Here is a 20,595-nt window from a genome sequence, read left to right on the forward strand (position 1 = left end):
CTTCCTTTGGTTTGCTGTTTGTTTTTTGAGACAGGGTCTCACTATGTAGCCTTGGGCTGGCCTTGAACTCACAGAGATCTGCTGCCTCTGTATGAACCCACTACGCTTGGTAGTCTCCTTTGGTCTTAATGGTATATTCCACTTCTAATGGACCAGTCCTGTCACATATAAGTCTGGTCTGATTGGTTAGTGCCCATTGATCTAAAAATAACTCTTGGATTAATTTTTCATTCAATGTGCAATGATCTTTTGGCTATGTGTGTATGTAACTGCACCATGTGAGAGGCCAGAGTGAGCATCAGCTCCTCTGGAACTGGAGTGACAGTTGTGAACATCCATGTAGTTGCTGGGGATTCAATCCAGGTCCTCTGGGAGAGCAGGCAGCATTCTTAACCACTGAGCCATCTCTCCAGCCCTATTTTTTTCATTCTTTTAGAAAAGATGGGGTTCCAAGAAATGTTTATCAAAGGCCTTAATAAATCTACTGACTTTTTTCTTTTCTTCCCTTTACGCTCCCTTCTCTGCCCTACCTAGATCTGAGTTAACACCGATTCCTACCAAATAGTTTAAGCAGCTTTCTATCTTTTTCTTTTTTTAGGGGGTGGGAGAAGATAAAGGGATTATAGCTTGCTTCTCACCCAAGCAGGTCAGGGTTCTTTCTCTAAGAGCAGGTATATGTTCAGTCCTTACCAAGGTAGCCCTTTCTGGAGCAGTCATTAAACCGGAAGTTTCCCATCTCTACAGCTATTGTCTTTAGAGGTGGTTTTGTTCTTTGAGGCTACACAAGTGATAGCAGCTGTCACGTTTCCTTTTGACTCGTTTCCCTCTTTAAAACCCTTTTCTAGTCCTTTCCACACTCGAAAGGCTAAGAATCCAGATCCTTGATTCTCACTTAAAGATGTCTATAGAATTAGAGTAGAAACGGGCACTCTCATAGAAGAGACAAGAGCTTCGCATCTGGTACCCAGCGCTTCTAATTACTCAGGAGGCTGAGTCAGGAGGGTCACGTGAGCAGGGTTGAAAGCAAGTCTTGGCCACACCTTAAGAATCACCCTAGGCCCCATGTCAAAAAAGCAAAAACTGTTAAACAAAAACAAAAGCATTTTTAATGACAGAGTTTCCTATTGGGGCCTATTAGTTCAGAGAATGACTACTTCCATCCTCATCTGAGAACAATGCAAGCTGGTTTTCTTAGGGGACAGAAAACTCCATGTCTGTCTGTCTGTCTTTCTGTCTTCCTTCCTTTCCTAATATACATGGGTGTTGTGGTGGTTTGAACAGAATGGCCCCCAGTGGCTTATTATATGTCTAAATGCTCAGTCCCCAGTTGGTAGAACTGTTTGGACAGGACTAGAAGGGTGGAACCTTGTGGAAGGACGTGTGACTTTAATGGAGGAGGTGTTGCCTTGTTGGAGCAAGTGTGTCACTGGGGGTGGGCTTTGAGGTTTCAAAAGTGCACACCAAGCCCAGCCAGTCCGTCTGTCTGTCTTTCTCTCTGCCCCCAACTTGCAGATTGGATGTATGCTCTCAGCTCCAGCACCTTGTCTGCCTCCTGCCATGTTCCACCACTGGGTTATGGGCTCGCTTCCTGAAACAAGGAAAACCTCAACGGAATGCTCTCTTCTGTAAGATTGTCATGGTGTCTCGTCCTAGGGCTAGAGAAGTAGGCCAAGCGTGTTGCCTGTGTGTGCACCAAATTCATGCTTAGTGCTCCCAGGGTTAGCAGAGGGATGGATCCCCTAGTCCCGGAGTTATGGACAGTTGTGAGCTTCTGGGAACTGAACCCAGGTCCTTTGCAAGGGTAGTAAGTGTTCTTAACTGCTGAGTCATCTCTCCTGCGCTCCATGTTTATCCCCCCCCCTCGTTTTTCTCCAAGTCTCTCTCTATATTTCTTAGAAGGCACCTAGTACTTGAACAGAAAACTCTATTCCCCGCAATGGGACATTAAAATAATTATTACCATTGTATATATTCATGTGACCTGGTTGTGTGTGTGTGTGTACGTGGGAGCCGGAGAACAGCTCATGGAGTCATTTTTCTCCTTTACCTTTATGTAGGTTCTAGGGATTGAACTCAGGGTGCAGGCTTACACAGAAAATGTTTTGTTTTGTTTTGTTTTGTCTTCCCATTGAGCAATCTCTTCAGCCCTTTCATGAAACATCTTAGGAATACTAGTGTTCTGTGAATCAAATTCTAGGAAGCTATGGTTTCAGATAGGGTGTAAAGTCTTAGACTAGATATGGGAGATGATTTTAATTGTAACTAAACATTTGAAGTTATGCTCTCACTGATTCCTATTGGACCCTTGAGCTGGTAGCTGAACGTGACGATGTGGTTTTCTTTCCCAGAGAGCTGGTAGGCTCTTCCTTCCTTCCTTCCTTCCTTCCTTCCTTCCTTCCTTCCTTCCTTCCTTCCTTCCTTCCTTCCCTCCCTATCCCTTCTCCCTTCCTTTGATGTTGACATCAGACACCCACCTGCTTGAGCAAGCTGAGGTATAGGCCTCTGACACGGGGAATCTGGGAGTCTAAACCCTTCTTATCCCCAGGATGCTATACTTTTGTATATCCTGATTGTGGCCGGGCGGTGGTGGCGCACGCCTTTAATCCCAGCACTCGGGAGGCAGAGGCAGGCGGATCTCTGTGAGTTCGAGACCAGCCTGGTCTACAGAGCTAGTTCCAGGACAGGCTCCAAAGCCACAGAGAAACCCTGTCTCGAAAAACCAAAAAAATAAAATAAAATAAAAAATAAAATAAAATAAAATAGATCCTGATTGTGGTAGTACTGCACGGAAGGTGCAGCCTAGCATGGACAGAAGGTAACTGAGAGTTTTGGCTAAGAGAAGAGGGGGCTAGAGATGGGAAAAGTTGATGCAATTATTTTTGGCAGGAGTTGGAACCAAAGCAGCAGGAGAGAGTAAGTTTTCAGCTCTCTGGCAAGGAAACTTCCTAATCTGTCACTGAGTATGTGTAAAAAAGTGATTAGTAGGTCTCTATATTTATCGTGATTACTCACAAATACATAATTTACATAATATATACAGCACATTAAATACTATGTCACCTTATATAATGTGCATATGTAATATACATATATATATATATATGCATGTTATATAACGCCAGTCTGGAGGCTCTTAAAGGTTCTGCCAAGTATTTCCTAATTTATTTGGCAATTTTCACGTATTTTTTTTTCCCCATCTGTAGAATGAACTCTCTTGAGAGGAACCGGTCTGTGGCCTGAATATAATCGTCCTACAAAGTGTGTCTCCGCTCTCAACTCACTGGGGAAACCCCATGAAAACCACGCCACATTGAGCCACAATCCCTCGCCCATCAGCCCAGCGACAAGAAGGCACACTGAAAGCTTCTTGTTTCATTGTTTTTATTGCTAGTGGGGTGGAAGCGTGAAGGCAGGTGAGAACATGTCTGCAGCATGGAAGGAATCCAAGCAGTAGAACACATAAAGGACCAGGCTCTCCCCTGGCGGTGTAGCTTTAAGAAGCCACTGAACACCAGAAAGCCCCATTCTCAGCAGGGTGGAGATGATAATACTTTGCTGGCTAGAACTTGGGAGCGAGGGTCACTAAGATGATGCACTATACAATAAGAAACCCCAGCCAGGGTGTTTAAAGGATGACTCGTAAGGTAAGATTAAACCGCAACACAAGACTTATTAAGATTAGCAAATCAGAATCGCAAATGGCATGGCGTTTTGTATACTCTGTGCCTCTGAGAGGACCGGGCTGTGTCTCTCAGGTAACATTCAATGTCTACAGGGCCCCTTCACAAGATTTGTGAGTCTCTGGGAATCCATTCACCTATCAAAGGTGCTGCCTTAACCCGTAATCCTGGGGGGATCGGTGCTGAATCACAAACCCTTCTGTAAATGTCTTAGAATCAGTGACCCAGAAGCTGAACCTCTGACAGTTTCAGAAGCCAGTGCCGTCCAAAATAGTACCTACTGTCGTTTGGGAGCTTGGGGGTTGCATCACCAAGCGTCCCATCAGTGTGTGCTTTAGGTGGTCTGGGATCTCCCTTGCTCAGCAGAAGCATGTTCGGTTAAGCAGGATAGTCCCTAGTCTCAGCCCTCCGTTTTAGATGGCAACTTCCTTCAGAGGTTCCCTTTGTACACATTCTTCACCTTCCCTTCCTTGTCCACTGCAAGGAGGCAGCTTATTGGAGCCATGCCTTTTGGGCCAGGTTTTCTCTTGAGAAATCTGAAACAGAGATGAAGGCCCAGGTGAGCCAGGGGGCTGAGGCCAAGGTTATTTTCCACCAACGATGCTCTGTGTAGAGTTACCCTCCACAGAGGGGGATGCTGGCACCAGCTGAAGGAAGCCCACCGAGCATGACAGAGACTATTTTGTCTTCATTGTCAACATCCGACATCTCCACTGAAGTCACATCGGTAGTCAGGAATGTTTCCAAGGCAAGAAGATCAACGAGGTGACATGGGAACTCAATCAGATCGTCTGTCTGGGGCCTTCAACTTGAGGACAACTTCTCTCCATGTAGGACTTGGGAAGTAGGACCGTGGAGAACTTGGGAAGTAGTTTAAGTCCCCACGTCCCATTTTCTTGTGTGGGCTTGCTCCATCCATGCATAGGCTAACTGATGGTTCCTCCCTGACAACCTGGATTCAAGTGCAACCACTTCTTGGTGACTAGAAATGACCCTATTCCCAGATGAGGGTTCTTTTGTCTATTAACGATCTTCTTAGTAACCTTTACAGTGCAAATCTCATTAGCCAGGATTTCTGTGGAGAAGCCTTTTAACTTTCCCACAGCTCAGTTTCCTTATCAGCCAATGAGGGAATAAGCCTCGAACAGAATGTGTTTCGTGGTTGCTCCCCGGGTCTAGCTCATTCCCGTCATGCTTTTAACCAGCCAGGGAAATGTGTCTCTACCATCAAATGATGGTCGGAGAGGAGGAACTTCCTTTTCTCTTTCCCATTTTCTGTTCCCAGACTATCTAGGTTTATTTCTAAAGAGGAAAAGTCCAGCAGTAAATAAATATTTATATATTATATATAAATATATATGCTACATATGTACATATATAAGACCCTTCAGAAGGTCCTCTGTCACACTGTGAGAGCGGGAAGTGCAAAGAAAACAGGTAATCTCCTGATGGGTGTCTCCTAGTTCTCCCCGCAAAGCCCCCCCTTCCTGCCATCTCTGCCACCAGGGCTTGGAATTCAAACAGGAGATTCACTTTGGCTTGTGTGGTAGTGAGGCTGGGGAGTACTGCGAGTGGTTCTTCTTTTCTTCTCTTTTTACACAGTATCATGACATCAATTTCAAAAATAAAGTCCACTTTCTCAGTTTTCCCTCCCAGGTGTTCACAGACACTAGGAAAATAAACACCACATCTGAAGTAGCCTGCCCAGGCAGCCATGTTTGTTCTCTGAGCAAACAGCCGCCAAGAGATGCTTCAGGAAGCGAACAAGCGCCTATGGGCAGCCGAGAGAACCGAGAATGGAAACCGCTTTCCTGGGCTTCTTGGCTTTTCCTCAGCGAGCCAGGAGGGGAGGAGCTGTTGCTTGAAGGACAAGGAAGAAGCCATCGTGTGCTTGCTGAGCTCTGCCAAGGGTTTTGCTTGGAGAGCTGGAGGCTGTTTTGTTTCTGTACAGAGGACTTTTGTGCAAAATTTCTGGGTTGGAGCGCTTTCTCCTGACCACATCCGATCTCATATAGGCAGGGAACATACAGCCTGGAACCTTACAGGAGTTGATGAAGGAAAAAAAGGGGGGGGGATTTCTCCTTCAGGCTCAGAGTCTACCCCAGGCCTGTGGGAATGTGGAACTGGCTATGGGAGCCAACCCATCCTGGTGGGCCCTGCGTCCGTTCAAAATAGTTCACGGGTATTGGTTCTGTTAAGAGTGGATCCGTTTTCAAAACAGGTAGACTGTATGGCAGGACGACACTTTCCTCTGGGAGGGTGGCTTGACTTCCTCTGGCTACAGATGTGTGTCTGTGTGGGTGTGTGTGTCTCTGTGTGTGTGTGGTGTGTGTGTGCATGGTATGTGTGTGTGTGTGCGAGTGTGTGCACGTGTGTAGATTCTTCTTGGGAGAGCTGGTGTTTGTTTGACGTGCTCTTTAGTCTTTTGAACGGCTTTTCCTCCGCAATGAAAAGAAGCTGCTCTTCTGGGGAGGCCCCATCATCATAGGTGCCTGGTTTTTGTGAGTGATTTTAATCTGAAATAAAGAAACAGCGATAAATTAGTGGTAATGCAAGAATCCAGCGCCTCAGGGGAGAGTGGACCGTGGGAAAGAAAGGAGATCAGCTTTGCAGAAGGACAACTGTCCTTGAACACTTTCAAAATTGGCAACTTGACCCTGACTGGGCCTGGAGTTTGGCACTGCTGGAAGCGAGGGGCGGAAACATGGGGGAGAGACAGGTGTGAGCTTCCCACGTGGCCATCAGCTCGCACCTGTCTTCTGTCCTTGCTATTCATAGATTGTCAGAATGTCACAGCCAGAGGAGACCTCAGGAACATTGCCATTCACCCCTCTGTAGGACGGGTAAAGGAGGAGGAGCCCAGAGTTCTGGCGGGTTCCTAGCTCAGCCCGAGGTCACATGGCGGGGTGGCGGGTGGTGGGCAGGAGGGCCACAGCATCGCCTCCATATCCCCCAGTGCTGACTCAGCCCAGGCAGCAGACATATGTCAGCCAGTTGATCTGAAGGCTTCGGACTTACCTCTGGCCAAGCAACCTCAGTTGGACAGTTCCCAAAGGAGTCCCTTGAGTATATCCTCTTTGCTTAGACTCTAAGACAACCCTATTTTCTTGGATAAGCTTTTTAATTTTTTTAATTTTAAGGTTTATCATTTTATTCTATAAACATTCCGTTAATTATAGACCTGTCTCCAAAACTCTTAATTCCTATTTGAATGTGGCCTGGTGACACTCCCACACTAATACTCGGTGTTATCACTCCATCGACATTTATCAAGTGTGATCCATGTTCGGAGTGGGTGGGTGATACGGGAACAGGAGGTACTTAGGATTCAAAGACTTGGGTGTGGGGCCGTGTACTTCTGTTTCCTTGCTGCAGAACTTTGGACAAATAATTTATCATTCAGAGAACAGTGCTTGCCAAACTTCAAAGTAAGGATAACATTGATACTATTTCCTTACACAAAGATCATATGACAAGACTATCGATGAACGCCCATTGTAAACCGTACAATGGAAGGGAATGGCTAGGTGTTATACGGGAGAAAGAGAGAATGGGTGCCAAAGGGAACAGAACCTAAAAGCTCATAGCTCTATGGACCTAGTCTTGCAGTTGTTACCATACTACTGCAAGTCACAGTGTGACCTCAGAGAAAAAAAGTAGACAAATTATCGAAGAGCAAACCCATCATCAATTTTAAATGAATGTAGCATTAGCTAGGGGTTCTTACAAAAGAATGAAGACTCAAGAAACGTCTCATGAGAGCAGGAGGCTTCTTATAATTTGAGGTAAGGAAAAGGAGAAACGGGGCAATGGGGTAGAGGAAGCATGTATGAACAGGCTGAGCTGAGCGCAAAGGATGAGGGCTGTGGGAGTCCGGGAGTTGGTTGATAGAGGACTGTAAAGGGAATGGCAAGACTGGGTTCCTGTGAGGTAATCAGAAACGACAAAACACGGCTGTATATAAGATGACAGAAAGGACTGGACAATTATTTAATAGCTGTCATCAGAGAAAGCGAGAGCGAGATGTTCAGCAATGAGGACGCCGCTGTAAGTTAGGCTCACAGAAGCCTCCAAGACCGGAAAGAAAAGGATGGACGTGAGAGACACTGGACCATCAGCACAGCCTGACGATAGCACTGAAATGACTGTCCTGTTGTTTTTCGCCAGCCTGGAGATTTTCTGGCAGACGATTGGATCAAGAATCCATCAATCGCCATTTTTGTGTTCTAAGCGGTTACGTTTGCTGCGGCTCTGGAAGCAAGGCAGAGATGGGGACTCAGCGGCACCTAGCCAGAGCCGGCTCTCGCGCATGCTCCGCTGGTAGAGATTCGTGACACAGGCTTTGGGATAAACCTTCTCTCACTGCTGAGCTCAGATGTTCATTTGAGGAAGACTTCTGTCTCCTCACTTTGATATATCTGAACCAAGCGGATGTTTGCTGGGAGACTGTGCTAGGGAAGAGGAACCAGGCCAGAGAAAAGAGCATTTTCCTGGCATTCAAGATGGCCATGCTTTAGGAAAGTGGGTAGCAGCTGTGCACGTTAGGAGAGAAGGCCCTTGCTTCTTTCTCTGCCTCTGACTGAACTAACTCTTGCCTGTTAGCACCTCCAAGGCTAAGGGAGGAAGTAAAATACAAATCTGTTTTTGCAACTTTTTGTGTAGCTCTGGCTGGCCTAGAACTCTCTTACGTGGCCCAGGTGGGCCTCAAATTCACGGGGATCCTCCTTCATCTTCATCATGAGAGCTGAGATTGTAAGTGGGCTCTGCGACGCTCAGGCTTCTCTGAAATTTTAACAAATGTGCCAGCAGGGTAGGTGTTTGGAACGTCTCTTAAGCATGATAATTTGGTCACTGTTAGTATTCAGGCATCTTTACTGCCCTGCCCTTGGGGTCCTGACAGGATACACTCTCAGCTACAACCACTAAGAGCATCCCCCTGTGCATATTCGCTATATTCCTTTTTAAAAGGTGGGCCTGCCTACCTCCTATCTTTTTCTTTTCTCTCCCTCTCTTCCCTCTCCCTGTTCCTCTCCTCCCTCTCCCTCACTCCATCTCTCTCTCCCTTCTGCAACTCTTGTACCCAGGGACTGGTCTCTGCCCCTTCTTTCTTAAAGTAATCTCAGAAGAGAGGGGGCCTTCTAATATACATATATATGTGTGTGTGTGTGTGTGTGTGTATATATATATATATATATATGTGATCTAATAAAAGATATATTATCATCTTTTAAATCAGATATTTCTGCTGGGAGTGGTGGCCCACACCTTTAATCCCAGTGGGAGGCAGAGGCAGGTAGATCTCTGTGATCTCTGAGGCCAGCCTGGTCTACAAGAGTGAGTTCCAGGACAGACAGGGCTGTTACACAGGGAAATCCTGTTTCAAAAAACAACCAAACAAACAACCTTATGTCTTTTTTTTTTTTTTTGGTTTTTCGAGACAGGGTTTCTCTGTGGTTTTGGAGCCTGTCCTGGAACTAGCTCTTGTAGACCAGGCTGGTCTCGAACTCACAGAGATCCACCTGCCTCTGCCTCCCAAGTACTGGGATTAAAGGCGTGCGCCACCACCGCCCGGCCCACAACCTTATGTCTTGATGGGTTCTCCAAGATATTGGAATCCTCTTTCAGGAGCGTTTTCTAGTACCTGAGGCCTTCTGACAGTGACAGAATTTAGAACCACTGGATCCTGATTATGTTTAATTAAAGAGGTGAGACCCGCATATTTGTGGGCACCACAGCCTGGCTTGGGCCCTGGACTGTGTCAGTGGAGCAAGGGAGCAGAGCAGAAGGGCGCCTTCATCTCTCCCCCTTTCCCCACTGTGGATGTCACGTGACCAGTTGTTTCCCGTTCTTGTTGCCTTGACTGTACCCTTGAACTGTGAACCAGAAGCTGATTTTGTTCAAGTATTTCATAACAACAGAAAAACAAACTACAACAGGCTTCAAATGTAGTCGGGATAGCCGAGTGGGAAGGTTTAACCGCATCAGAGGTTTGCCTGCATTGGTCCCCAAACCTAAAGCATCAGCACCTCCCTGGAACACATCAGGAAGCCCATTCTTAGGCCTCAAGACCTCCTAGCTTAGAACTCTGAGAAGTGTTCCAGTCACGCGAATTTTAACCTCCACTCCAGTCCCACAGTTCATCAGACTGAACAACTGTGGTCATTTCCAACTTAATGAGTTAACTACTATCCAACTTTAGAAGGAGATTCCTTTTAAATTTTACTTTTTGAGACAGAGTCTCATGTACCCAGGCTGGCCTCCAACTCATTACGTAGCTGATTACCTCAAACTTGTGATCCTCCTGCCTCTACCTCCCTGGTGCTGAGATTATAGTGTGAGCAATGATGGTGGAGCATGGGATACTATTTTACAGCACTGTGTAAGGCAAACATTCTTAATAAATATATATGTTACATATGTAGATATGTTTCTCTATATAAACAGATGTCTGTTATCTAAAAGTTTAAAAATCCTCCAACCAACAACTTGCTTTCTTGGTATACTGCTTTAATTTATTTCCATGCTTTCATGTCTTGACTAAAACTGAAATCAGCATCTAGAACTGCTGTGTTTTGATATTAGTTTGCCAGTGCTTTAATGTCCTCTATATTTAATTTTAAAATAAGTTTATCTTTAATTAATTTACCTTACTCAGCTTTGGAGAGTGAACCCTGGGCCTTGGCTATGTGAGGAAAGCATTGACCCATGAGCTGCACCTCCAGTTCTGAAAATTTTATTAAATTGTACTTTCAGTGTCTAAAAATTATTCCATTTGACGAATATAATGTAGTTTATTTAAAACTCTTCAGGGCTGGTGAGGTGGTTCAGTGGTTATGACCATCGGCTGCTCTTGCAGAGGACCTGGGGTGGATTACATAGTGGCTCACAACTCTCTATAACTCCAGTTCCAGGGGTTCTGGAACCTTTTCTGCCCTCCAGGGGTATCAGGCAGGCACACAGTCCACATACATGCATGCAGATGAAACACTCATACACATAAATTTTACAAAAGTTTTTAAAAGCTTACATCCTCACTAACTGTTGGGCTTTTGTGAACAATTCATTTTTGCTACGCTGCATGAAGCAGAAACTGACATTCTTATCCATCTATGACTATATTTTTAAGACATTTTTATTTTATGTTTATGAGTGTTTTGCCTGTGTGTCTGTGCACCGCATGCCTATAACACCCACAAAGGCAAGTAGAGGGCATTAGATCCCCAGAAACTGGAGTTAGAGACAGTGGGAGCCACCATGGGATGATGGGAACCGAACCTGGGTCCTCTGCAGGAACAGCAAGTGCTCTTAACTGCTGAGCCACATGGTTCTTCCTGATACATGGTTTAAGAAGCAATCCCGAAAAACTGGGCCAGCTCATTCTCCTGTCTTACTGAGTGTGAGGCCTTACCACATCCTTACAGAAGCAAATGTTTTCTTCAACTTCCTTGGCATATGAAGAATTACATGGTGTTCAAACTGTCTTAATTTGAAAAATCTTCCTTCTTTAAAAACTTGTGTTATCATATATGACTCCATAGGTTAATATCTGCAAATTGTCCATTCTTACACTGTTAGCGCTTTTTTTCTACTGGGTTCCAAGTGTTGGTTGTTTTTTGTTTTTTGTTTTTTTGTTTTTTTATAGTATAGGAACTAGCCTGCTCTTCTGTATTGCTATTGTAAACAGTTTGCCCTTAGGCTTTTGAATATCTAAATTAATTTGTTTTTATTTTACTCGGTTGTTGTTTATGTTGGTGTTTCTCACAGACTCTAGGCTGGCCTCAAACCTACTCTGTAGACAAGGATGGCCTTGAACTGCTGATTCCACTACCTCTGCTTCCCGAGTGCTGGGATTAAAGTTGTGTGTCACCGCCGTCCAGCTAAATAAGTAAGTTTGTACCCTAAGATTTCTTAGGACTCCATTCTGTACTACTGGTTTACTTATCTAATAGTATAATAAGGGAATATTATTGAAATTATTGTGACTTTATAGTTATTTTAGTGTCTCATGGACAGTCTTTCTTCTCTTCTCCTCTTAAAACAGCGGCAAGGTTAAAACTCTTCTTAAAGTTTCTTTATTCAATCATCTAGGAATTGCTTTGTTTTGTAAGGTTAACAAAATTTGCATGGGGATTTTGGGATCCCTATTTTGGAGATGGGACATCTCTGTGATGGCTATGTTTTATTGATCTGATATAGTCCAGAATCATCATCTGGGAATGAGGTCCAGGTCAGGTTGGCATGGAGGGCTGTCTTGTTTACATAAACAGAGGTGGGAAGACCCACCCACTATGGGTGACACCATTCCCAGGCCAAGGGATCTCTGGTCTTAGACGCAATGTGACCAGTTCACTAAAGCTACTGCTGCTGTGACTTCTCCACTGGGATGGACTGTCCCCTGGAACTGCCAGCAAAACAAGCCCTCCCTTCCTTAAGTTGCCTTGTCGGAATATTTTCATCATAGCAACGGGAAAAGAAACCAAGATGTTTTACATATTCAGTTTTTAAAACTTTATGTCTTATGGATATCTTCATTAGTGTTTCACAAATCAGCTGTATATTTTATATCTTGTGACTACTGTTATCATACTTATTTATGTTTCTAGTAGGTCTATTGGATTGGTTACTGCTGGTAGAGAGGAGTGCTCTCATTTCTGTCTACTTTCCTATAGGACTTAGCCTGGAATAACTTATGCTATGAGGTTTTCCACTGATTCCTGAGCTATCTAGGGTCACTATGCCTTACAACAGTGACAGTTTAGACTGTTTCATAAATATTAATATTTATTTTCTATTTCATATATATTATACTGCCAAACAATGCTAGCATTTATTTCTTGTCTGTGATTTTAATAGGAATTTTTCTAAAATTTTAGTATTAAGTAAGATATTTGTTATTGGCTTAACAGAAAATTTTCATTATTTTGAAGGAGTTTCTTTCTAGTTCCAGTAATTTTTATTTTCTGTTTGTGTTTTTTGAGACACGGTTTCTTTGTGTACCTTCAGCTGTCCTGGATCTTGCTCTGTAGCCCAGGCTGGCCTCAAACTCAGAGATTCTCCTGCCTTTGCCTCCTGAGTGCAGGGACTAAAGGTGTGCACTACCACCACCCAGCAGTCATAGTATTCTCTGAATCTCTATAAAAATAAGAAATGTTACCAGGCACAGTGACTCACACCTTAATCCCAGCACTTAGCAGGCAGAGGCAGGCTCATCTCTGTGAGTTCGAGGCCAGCCTGGTATACAGAGACGTTCTGGGTTAGCCATGGTTACCCAGGGAGACTTTGTGTTAAAATGAGACAAGACAAAATGAATGAGCAAAAACCCAAAAGAAATGCTGGCTTGAAGAGATGGCTTGTTGTTCTTGCAAAGGACCCCAGTTCAGTTCCCAGTACCCACAGTGGGCAGCTCCCCATCACCTGAACTCCAGATCCAGTGCCCTCTTCTGGCCTGTGTGGCGGGCACCTGGACTCATATGCACACGTGCATGCTCTCACACACATGCACACGTAATTAAAATTAATCTTAATACAAAGAAACGTTGAGTGTTATTAAACACTTGTGGCCATCTTTTTACATTAACATGTCATTTTTCTCTAAAACAGTGATAGCAGGCTTCTTTTCTCATTCCTATGATACATCCTAAGGGTTGAATGATCCTTTCAACATATTTTTCTGACCTACCTACCTGTTGGCCTGCATTTTTAATTCATATTCAAATTTGAGTCATATTGCTCTACAGTTTTCCATTTTTCAGTATAATCTTTTTCAGTCACTTCAGTTCTTCTGCGTATGTGGAGTACATGTGTATTGTGAGATAAATGCACACGTGTTTGTAGTGTGCATGCATGTGTGTTCTCATGCCTATGAAGGCCCAATGTTGATATCAGGTATTTTGTATCACTCTTATCTGATTGAGACAGAGTCTGTTCCTGCATCCATAGCTTCCTGGTTGACTGTCTGGGGCTGGCAGAGAGTTCCAGGGATCCTCTTGTCTCTGATTCCTCTGCATCAGAGCTACAGACATGCCTGACAATGCCAGGCTCTTACATGGGTGTCACGGATTCAAACTCAGGTCCTGATGCTGTGTGGCAGGCACTCTGCTAACTGACCCCTGTCCCCAGCCCATCAGAGTGACATTTCCAGAATGTGTGTAATGTACTTTCACCCTGTATTACTTTCATAATATACTTTCTTTACAGTCACCCTATGACCGCCGCTTGTCCTCTCCCAGTTCTACCGATCTTCTTCTAACTGCCTTCCTTTCTACTTCTGTGCCTTTTGTTTCACTGGACATCACTTATCATTAGGACTCCTTACCAGAGCGTTACGGGAGCACAGATAACTTACCACTGACCATACCATGGAAGGAGCACAGATAACTTACCACTGACCATACCATGGAAGGAGCACAGATAACTTACCACTGACCATACCACGGAAGAAGCACAGATAACTTACCACTCACTATACCACGGAAGGAGCACAGATAACTTACCACTCACTATACCACGGAAGGAGCACAGATAACTTACTACTCACTATACCACAGAAGAAAATGTCCTGCCTTGCACTGGCAACCATTACCTCTATATAGATCCTCAGGGCCTCATGATCCCCCCTCCCTGCTAAGTTCATCTGTTTTGAGGTCACTTTGCATATGAGTCTCTGAAAGCATTTTCTGTTTCATTAATGGCTGGATTTCCTTCATTTTTTTGTTCAAGTTTATTAGAATCAAAATTACATACTAGGGCTGGAGAGATGGCTCAGAGGTTAAGAGCACTGACTGCTCTTCCACTGGTCCTGAGTTCAATTCCCAGCAACCACAAAGTGGCTCACAGCCATCTAAAATGAGATATGGTGCCTCTTCTGGTATAAAAGCAGACGTGGAAAATATACTTCAGTTCTTAAACCACCAGTGTGGACTGGCACATTTTTGTTGGCAGCCAAGCCTAGAACCCCAACAAGTAGAGGCAGAAGCAAGACTATGAGTTCATGATCAACCTGAACTATACACACAGCAAGACCTTATCAAAAAAAAAAAAAAAAAAAAACAACAACAACAAAGCAAAACAAAAAGAAAGAAAGAAAAACCCCAAAGGCTGGCGTAGCTCAACGGTAGGGCGCTTGCCCTGCTGGGTATAGCTCAGTGCCAGGGTGCTAATCCTGCATGTCCAAGGCCCTTGAGCACAGTACTCAGAGGGAAACCCAACCAACCCAAAACATCACCTCCCAGCTTGCCAGTCTCTCATTCATTGTTATATCCAGGCTACTACTTCTTTACCACTGAGCAGAGTTTCCGACTGCACAGGGTTTTTCACAGCGAGTTGTATTTTCTAAAGAGTAACACTGGGGGAGGGTCTGGTGAGGATGTGGGAAGGATTTGCCAATTAAAAAAAAAAATCAGTGTTTGAATTTAAATGAATGGCAGCCTCTGTCTTTGGATATCACTGAGTCACCTGGGAAAAAACATTTGATTTCTTCCAGCCATTTTTAAAAACAACTTAATAATTTGGCGTGTGTATGTGTGTGTGCACACACATGACTGTAGGTGCCCAAGGAAGCTGTTGAGTCCCCTGAAGTTGGAGTTATAGACCGTGCTGAGCCATCTGACATGGGTGGGGCCCGAACGAGAGTCCTCTGTGAGAGCTGTGGCTTACGAATGCTGACACTGCCGCAGTGTCCCAGTCACTGGTTTTTTCAACACAGGAGAAGACTAGAAAAATTTCCTCAGCCCAGTAAGTAATAACGAGCAGCAAAGATTCCCTCCATCCTGCCTAATGCCAGCAACACAGAATACTGTTGTTGGTGTTTTTAAAAATTTTTATTATACCTGAGAGAGATAGGACAGAGTTTTGTGGGGGGATGCCCACAGCATTTTGCTTTCTGAGAGAGAGACAGAGAGACAGACAGAGAGAGGAGAGACAGTTTTGTGTATGGGTACCCACAGCATGTTGCTTTCTGAAGTTGGTTCTCTCTTTTTATTATGTGGGTGCTGAGGACTGATTGGCAAAAATTGCCTTTATCTACTTAGCCATATCACCAGCTCCCCTTACTAGTTTTTATTACACTGTGTTTTTATATATTTATTTTTACCCTTCCATAAGGTTTTGATAAGAATTTGCAGATAAATTTCTACCTTTGACCTTTATAGAAGATGTCATGTCAGGCATTTAAAAAACTGCAAAAGAGAACTTGATACTTGGAGGGCTCCAAAGAGAACACTATCAGGATGAGTAGGAGATGCTCAGAAAGACGATGTCTGTCTCTTTTGAGATGACATATCGGCTGTCATACTGAGGACATAACTCATGAAGGACCTTGGTGGATGTGCTGAAATCAGGACAAGGCTTTTTCTTTACCATGCAGTTCCTAGCTGGGCTCTTAAGGGGGAACAATAAGAAGTGAGGAAGCTTAACTCTCATAGCAGCCCTGGCTGGATCTAAAGTAGCAATAGTTGGACAAGAAAGGGGGTTCTATTTATTTTATATTTCTGTTCACGTCTATGCATGTGCCTGCATGAGTTCCTGTGCACCACGTGCCTGAGGGTGCCTGTGGAGGCCAAAGGCTGTCAGATCCCCCTGGTGTAACCAAACTTTTTTGGCAGGACCGTTGGCTCCCCAATAATAACATGGAGGCTTATTATTAATTATGAAATCTCGGTCAATAGTGTAAGCTTGCTTTGAATAGCTCTTATGACTTAACCCATTTCTATTCATCTACGTGTTACCACATGACTCGTGGCTTTTACCCCTCCTCCTACATGTCTGTTTCCTCTGCACCTACTGGAGACTCTGCTTTCTTCTTCCCAGAATCCTCTCTGCCTAGAAATCCTGCCCAGCTTTTTTTTTTTTTTTTGGTTTTTGGAGACAGGGTTTCTCTGTGGCTTTGGTCTGCCCAGCTTTTGACTTTTAGATTTTTATTAAACCAATCAGAATGACACATGTTCACAGTGTACACAAAAGATTATTCCAGGGGCTGGAGAGATGGCTCAGCAGTTAAGAGCATTGCCTGTTCTTCCAAAGGTCCTGAGTTCAATTCCCAGCAACCACATGGTGGCTCACAACCATCTATAATGAGGTCTGGTGCCCTCTTCTGGCCTGCAGACACACACATGGAAAGAATATTGTATTCATAATAAATAAATAAATTATTCCACAACTCCCTGGAACTGGAGTTAGAGGGAGTTGAGAGCTAGCTGACGTGGGTGCTGGGAACTGAACCTGGGTTCTGTTCAAGAACCGCTGTGTTCTCTATCTCTCCAGTGCCCATTTGTTTGGGGCAGGGTCTCTCTATGTAACCCTGGTTAGTCTTGAACATAATCTGTAGCTCAGGTTGCCTTGAACTCACAAATCCTCCTGCCTCAGCTTGTGCAACTATACCTTCCCTGTTCCACGCTCTTTATTCATTTGCTGATGGCATTCTAGAGCTCTGATTACAAGTCTGGCACCACATCCAGTGCTCTGTGCCATACTAAAGCAGATAACCAACCAAACCTCTCTGTGGCATTTCCAGGGAGGTCCTCAGGACTGTGGATGCACCAAGGGAAGCATGTCTATGTACTGGGTAGGATCTGGGGCACGTAGGCGTGGCTTCCAGATAAGGAAGCATTCTCTAACATCCAGACTCACTCCTCAACAGAACAGTCTTTCTTTTGACCCTGCCACTTGGGTAGGTTCAAGCTGAGGCAACACGGACAAAGTCTCAGAGCAAAGTTGGAAAGGGGCTATTCCCGAAAGCCTTCCAGGGTCCCGCTTACACTGAGATGCAGTGATTTTATACCAAGGCAGTGTCTTCAAGGGGTAAGACAAAAGCACGCCTCTCATGCTCACCTCCAAGACTGGCAAACTTACTGTGCAACGCGGCTGCATCCAGGGCTCTCCATCTACTTGCATCGGCAGAAGCTTGTTAGTCCTGGAACCCCCAAACCAAAGAAACAACAGTGAGTCTCTCGGAGCTGGAGAATCATCATTGCTCCCCCCGCAGAGAGAGAAGCATGAAGCCCGCTCGTGCTCACTTAGGAAAGGTTCATTGAGACCAGGGGAACTTTCTGAAAACATAATCTTCAGCGCATCTCAGGGACTGGCCTTGTCAGGTCTGGAACAGGCCTACAGATCTGTGTTCTAACAGTTACTATAGGGATTTCTCTAGCTTCTGTCTTTAGACTCCACTTTGAGAAACTCATGGGCGTATCAAAAGCCACAGCCCCTGGAAAACTGGCCAGCAAACATGGTGGCCCCACTGCTGAGCAGTCCAGCAACAGGCAGAGGGGAAAGTGGATAGTGCCAGGCTCAGCCATGGAGTAGGAAGAGGCCTGCACGCCTGACAGAATGAGTGGTTGCAGCCTATCCAAGAGGTAACGTCTCTAAGCTACAGAGGTTATCACTGTATACACTCAACCACACTAGGTAGGGTACTCTGGATTCATATACACCATGACTGTGCTGGGACAGGAACATCTAGGAATAGTGACCCAAGGTGCAGGAGGAGAGGTGAAGAGAATGTGTTGCCCTCTTGCTTGGGAAAGACTTTCTCTTTGGCATATGGGCTCTGTAGACTCCAATGTGTCCTCCAATGCCTTGGGAGGAAGGTAGTCCTCTGGCCAGGGCCATGTGAACAGTCACCACCCACTGGACCGGAAGCTCTTACCTGAGCTTGGTAGCTTCCCTATTTTTGAAATTACAAGATGGGAGGGGAAAGCACTCTTTTGATTCAGTAATCTCTTGGGGACTCTGAGTATATTTCATAATAAAAGCAATACATCTAATAATGAAAACAACATATTAGCAGAAAGGAGGTCTTTGAATACTTGGGGATAGAGAAGTATCGGAGAAGGGCCTAGCAGGATGGAGCTTTTAGCTACTCCTCTGTTTCCATCTGGAAATAGATCTGTTGACTGCTGGAAAAAGCCTTTGTCATACTTAACTTCTTGGATTTCTTCTTGGCAGTCAGGACACTGTGTTCTCTGTAATCTACCAAGGCCATGGCTATGATATTCTACAGAAAACCTAGCCCCATAGGTATGAGGGCTCTGGGCAAGGGCTGTCCAGGTTGGTCTGGGAAGCAAACGTCCTATCACAGCGATGACTCCAAAAGACAGGGGGTATGATGACACAGATGGTACAGAGATAGGAAATGACAAAGGGATAGGGGAACAGACCCTCGGGGACTACAGAAGGGCTCCAGCTGAGGGAAGATGGAAGGGCCAAGAACAGATTCCTCAACTGTGCTCTCGCTGACACTTGCCCAAGTGCTTCTGGAAGAAAGGGCTCTTTAATGCAAGTGCCTCTGGGAAACCCTTTACCCTGCAGCCCTTCTAGGAGATCCCCAAGGCAAACCAACAGATAGGATCTGTAGCAAGAGAAAAAAAGGAAAGGAATGAAGAAGTCTGAAACAGCCAGGTTGGGTAAGAAGTCTAACTAAGGAGAACTGAAATTGGACGAACTCCTATCAGATGCCAGAGCATCCAGGCAGGCTGGCTATGTATGTCATCCATGTCCCAAAAAAACCTGCTACCCTCTTGGTCAATACAAGAAGTTCATTGATATTAATCGGTTAGCATAAGAAGACATCCCACCCACAGAACAGCCGTGAGCCCTGGCATTATTCTAATGTTTTACAATTATAAAGAGAAAACAACCAAAGAATTGGAGCTCTGGACCTTATATATGTCCTGTTTATGTCACCAGGTAATTTTAAGAGGATAGGCTATCATGGCTCCTCTAGTTGATGACAGCATTAAATCTGGCCTGACACAACTCCTCCACCTGACATTCAGGGGTCCGAGCAGGAGCCAGAGGGACAGGGAGTTTGCTGTTGAGATCATGTCTCTTGGAAATGATAAAGAAACTACACCGATGAAATGTCACCAACATGGCTGCCCAAACAAGACTAGAACAAGGGTGGCACCAACAGACACACTATCATGGGTGGGGGTGGGGAGAGGTAGGGGGAAACCCATGGGGCATCAACACCACACCAAGAACTACAGGCAACCAAGGAATGCTAACAACAGGAGAAATAGATTCCCCTAGGGAAGGGCACACCTATTGGTTATCCAATACCAAATGGTCATCCCTGAAATGATATACATACAAATGACCATATGGCCTGAGCAGATAGTTGGGATATATATGTAATATATATATATATATATATATATATATTATACCAACAATTAAAGAATACAGTCAAAGTATTCTTTATAAATACTGCTAAGCTTTTTTCGCCAATTTGCTATAGCCTGAAGTCTGAAGGTTGCTCCCCAGTCTTTTTATTATTTTCCCGAATGTTCAAGGGGGTAGGGAGACCCAGACGATGCTGAGTAACAAGGGAACTTACCTAATGATGACAGAGGAGCACTGGGCCAGCCTCCTGCCCGCACTCTTCAAGCCAGTATAGATCTGTCCCATTTCCATGGCTCCCTCTAGACCCACAACTTCAAGGAGCTGGTCGCTGAGGTCTGCAGAGTAAACAGCAAAGACCATGGACACTCTTCCCTCTCACTCAGGATAGTCTGTCTAGAAGCTCTGGTTCCTTGATGCCCAGCCCAGGTCTAGCTGTCATTTCCCACTCAAGAGAGCTTTCATATACCGAGTCAGACATTTTTCTCAAAAAAGAAATAGATGTACCTTTTTTGAGGGAGCAGAAAGTTAAAGCCAAGTTATAGTTTTTTTGAAAGCATTGATTTTGAAGATTAATATGTATCCAGTGAGTAGGCTGACATCAAGCAGTCTTTTCAAATATAGAGCGACAAACCAGCTGTTTCTGAACTACACCAGCCTAGCTTGTAGAGACAAATTGGTTTGGGTCTACGATAAGAAGGAATGTTCGCGCCTTTAATCCCAGCACTCGGGAGGCAGAGGCAGGCGGATCTCTGTGAGTTTGAGACCAGCCTGGTCTACAAGAGCTAGTTCCAGG

At 44.7% G+C, this 20,595-nt stretch overlaps 1 protein-coding gene across 3 annotated transcripts in view; it reads right to left on the reverse strand.

Moving 5' to 3' along the window:
- Nucleotides 1-3,367: 3,367 nt before the first annotated feature.
- Dgkg (diacylglycerol kinase gamma) overlaps nt 3,368-20,595 on the reverse strand; it is a 211,389-nt gene continuing 194,161 nt past the window's right edge. For all 3 annotated transcript variants that reach the window (XM_013351586.2, XM_005344741.2, XM_026785221.1), the window contains 3 exons: nt 20,017-20,137; nt 17,529-17,589; nt 3,368-6,196 (listed from right to left, as the gene is read on the reverse strand). In XM_013351586.2, the coding sequence (XP_013207040.1) occupies nt 6,098-6,196; nt 17,529-17,589; nt 20,017-20,137 (281 nt within the window). In that variant the 3' untranslated portion in view covers nt 3,368-6,097. The remainder of the gene's footprint in view (nt 6,197-17,528; nt 17,590-20,016; nt 20,138-20,595) is intronic.

Source organism: Microtus ochrogaster, chromosome 2 (genome assembly GCF_000317375.1).
Source record: "Microtus ochrogaster isolate Prairie Vole_2 chromosome 2, MicOch1.0, whole genome shotgun sequence".
NCBI lineage: Eukaryota > Metazoa > Chordata > Mammalia > Rodentia > Cricetidae > Microtus > Microtus ochrogaster.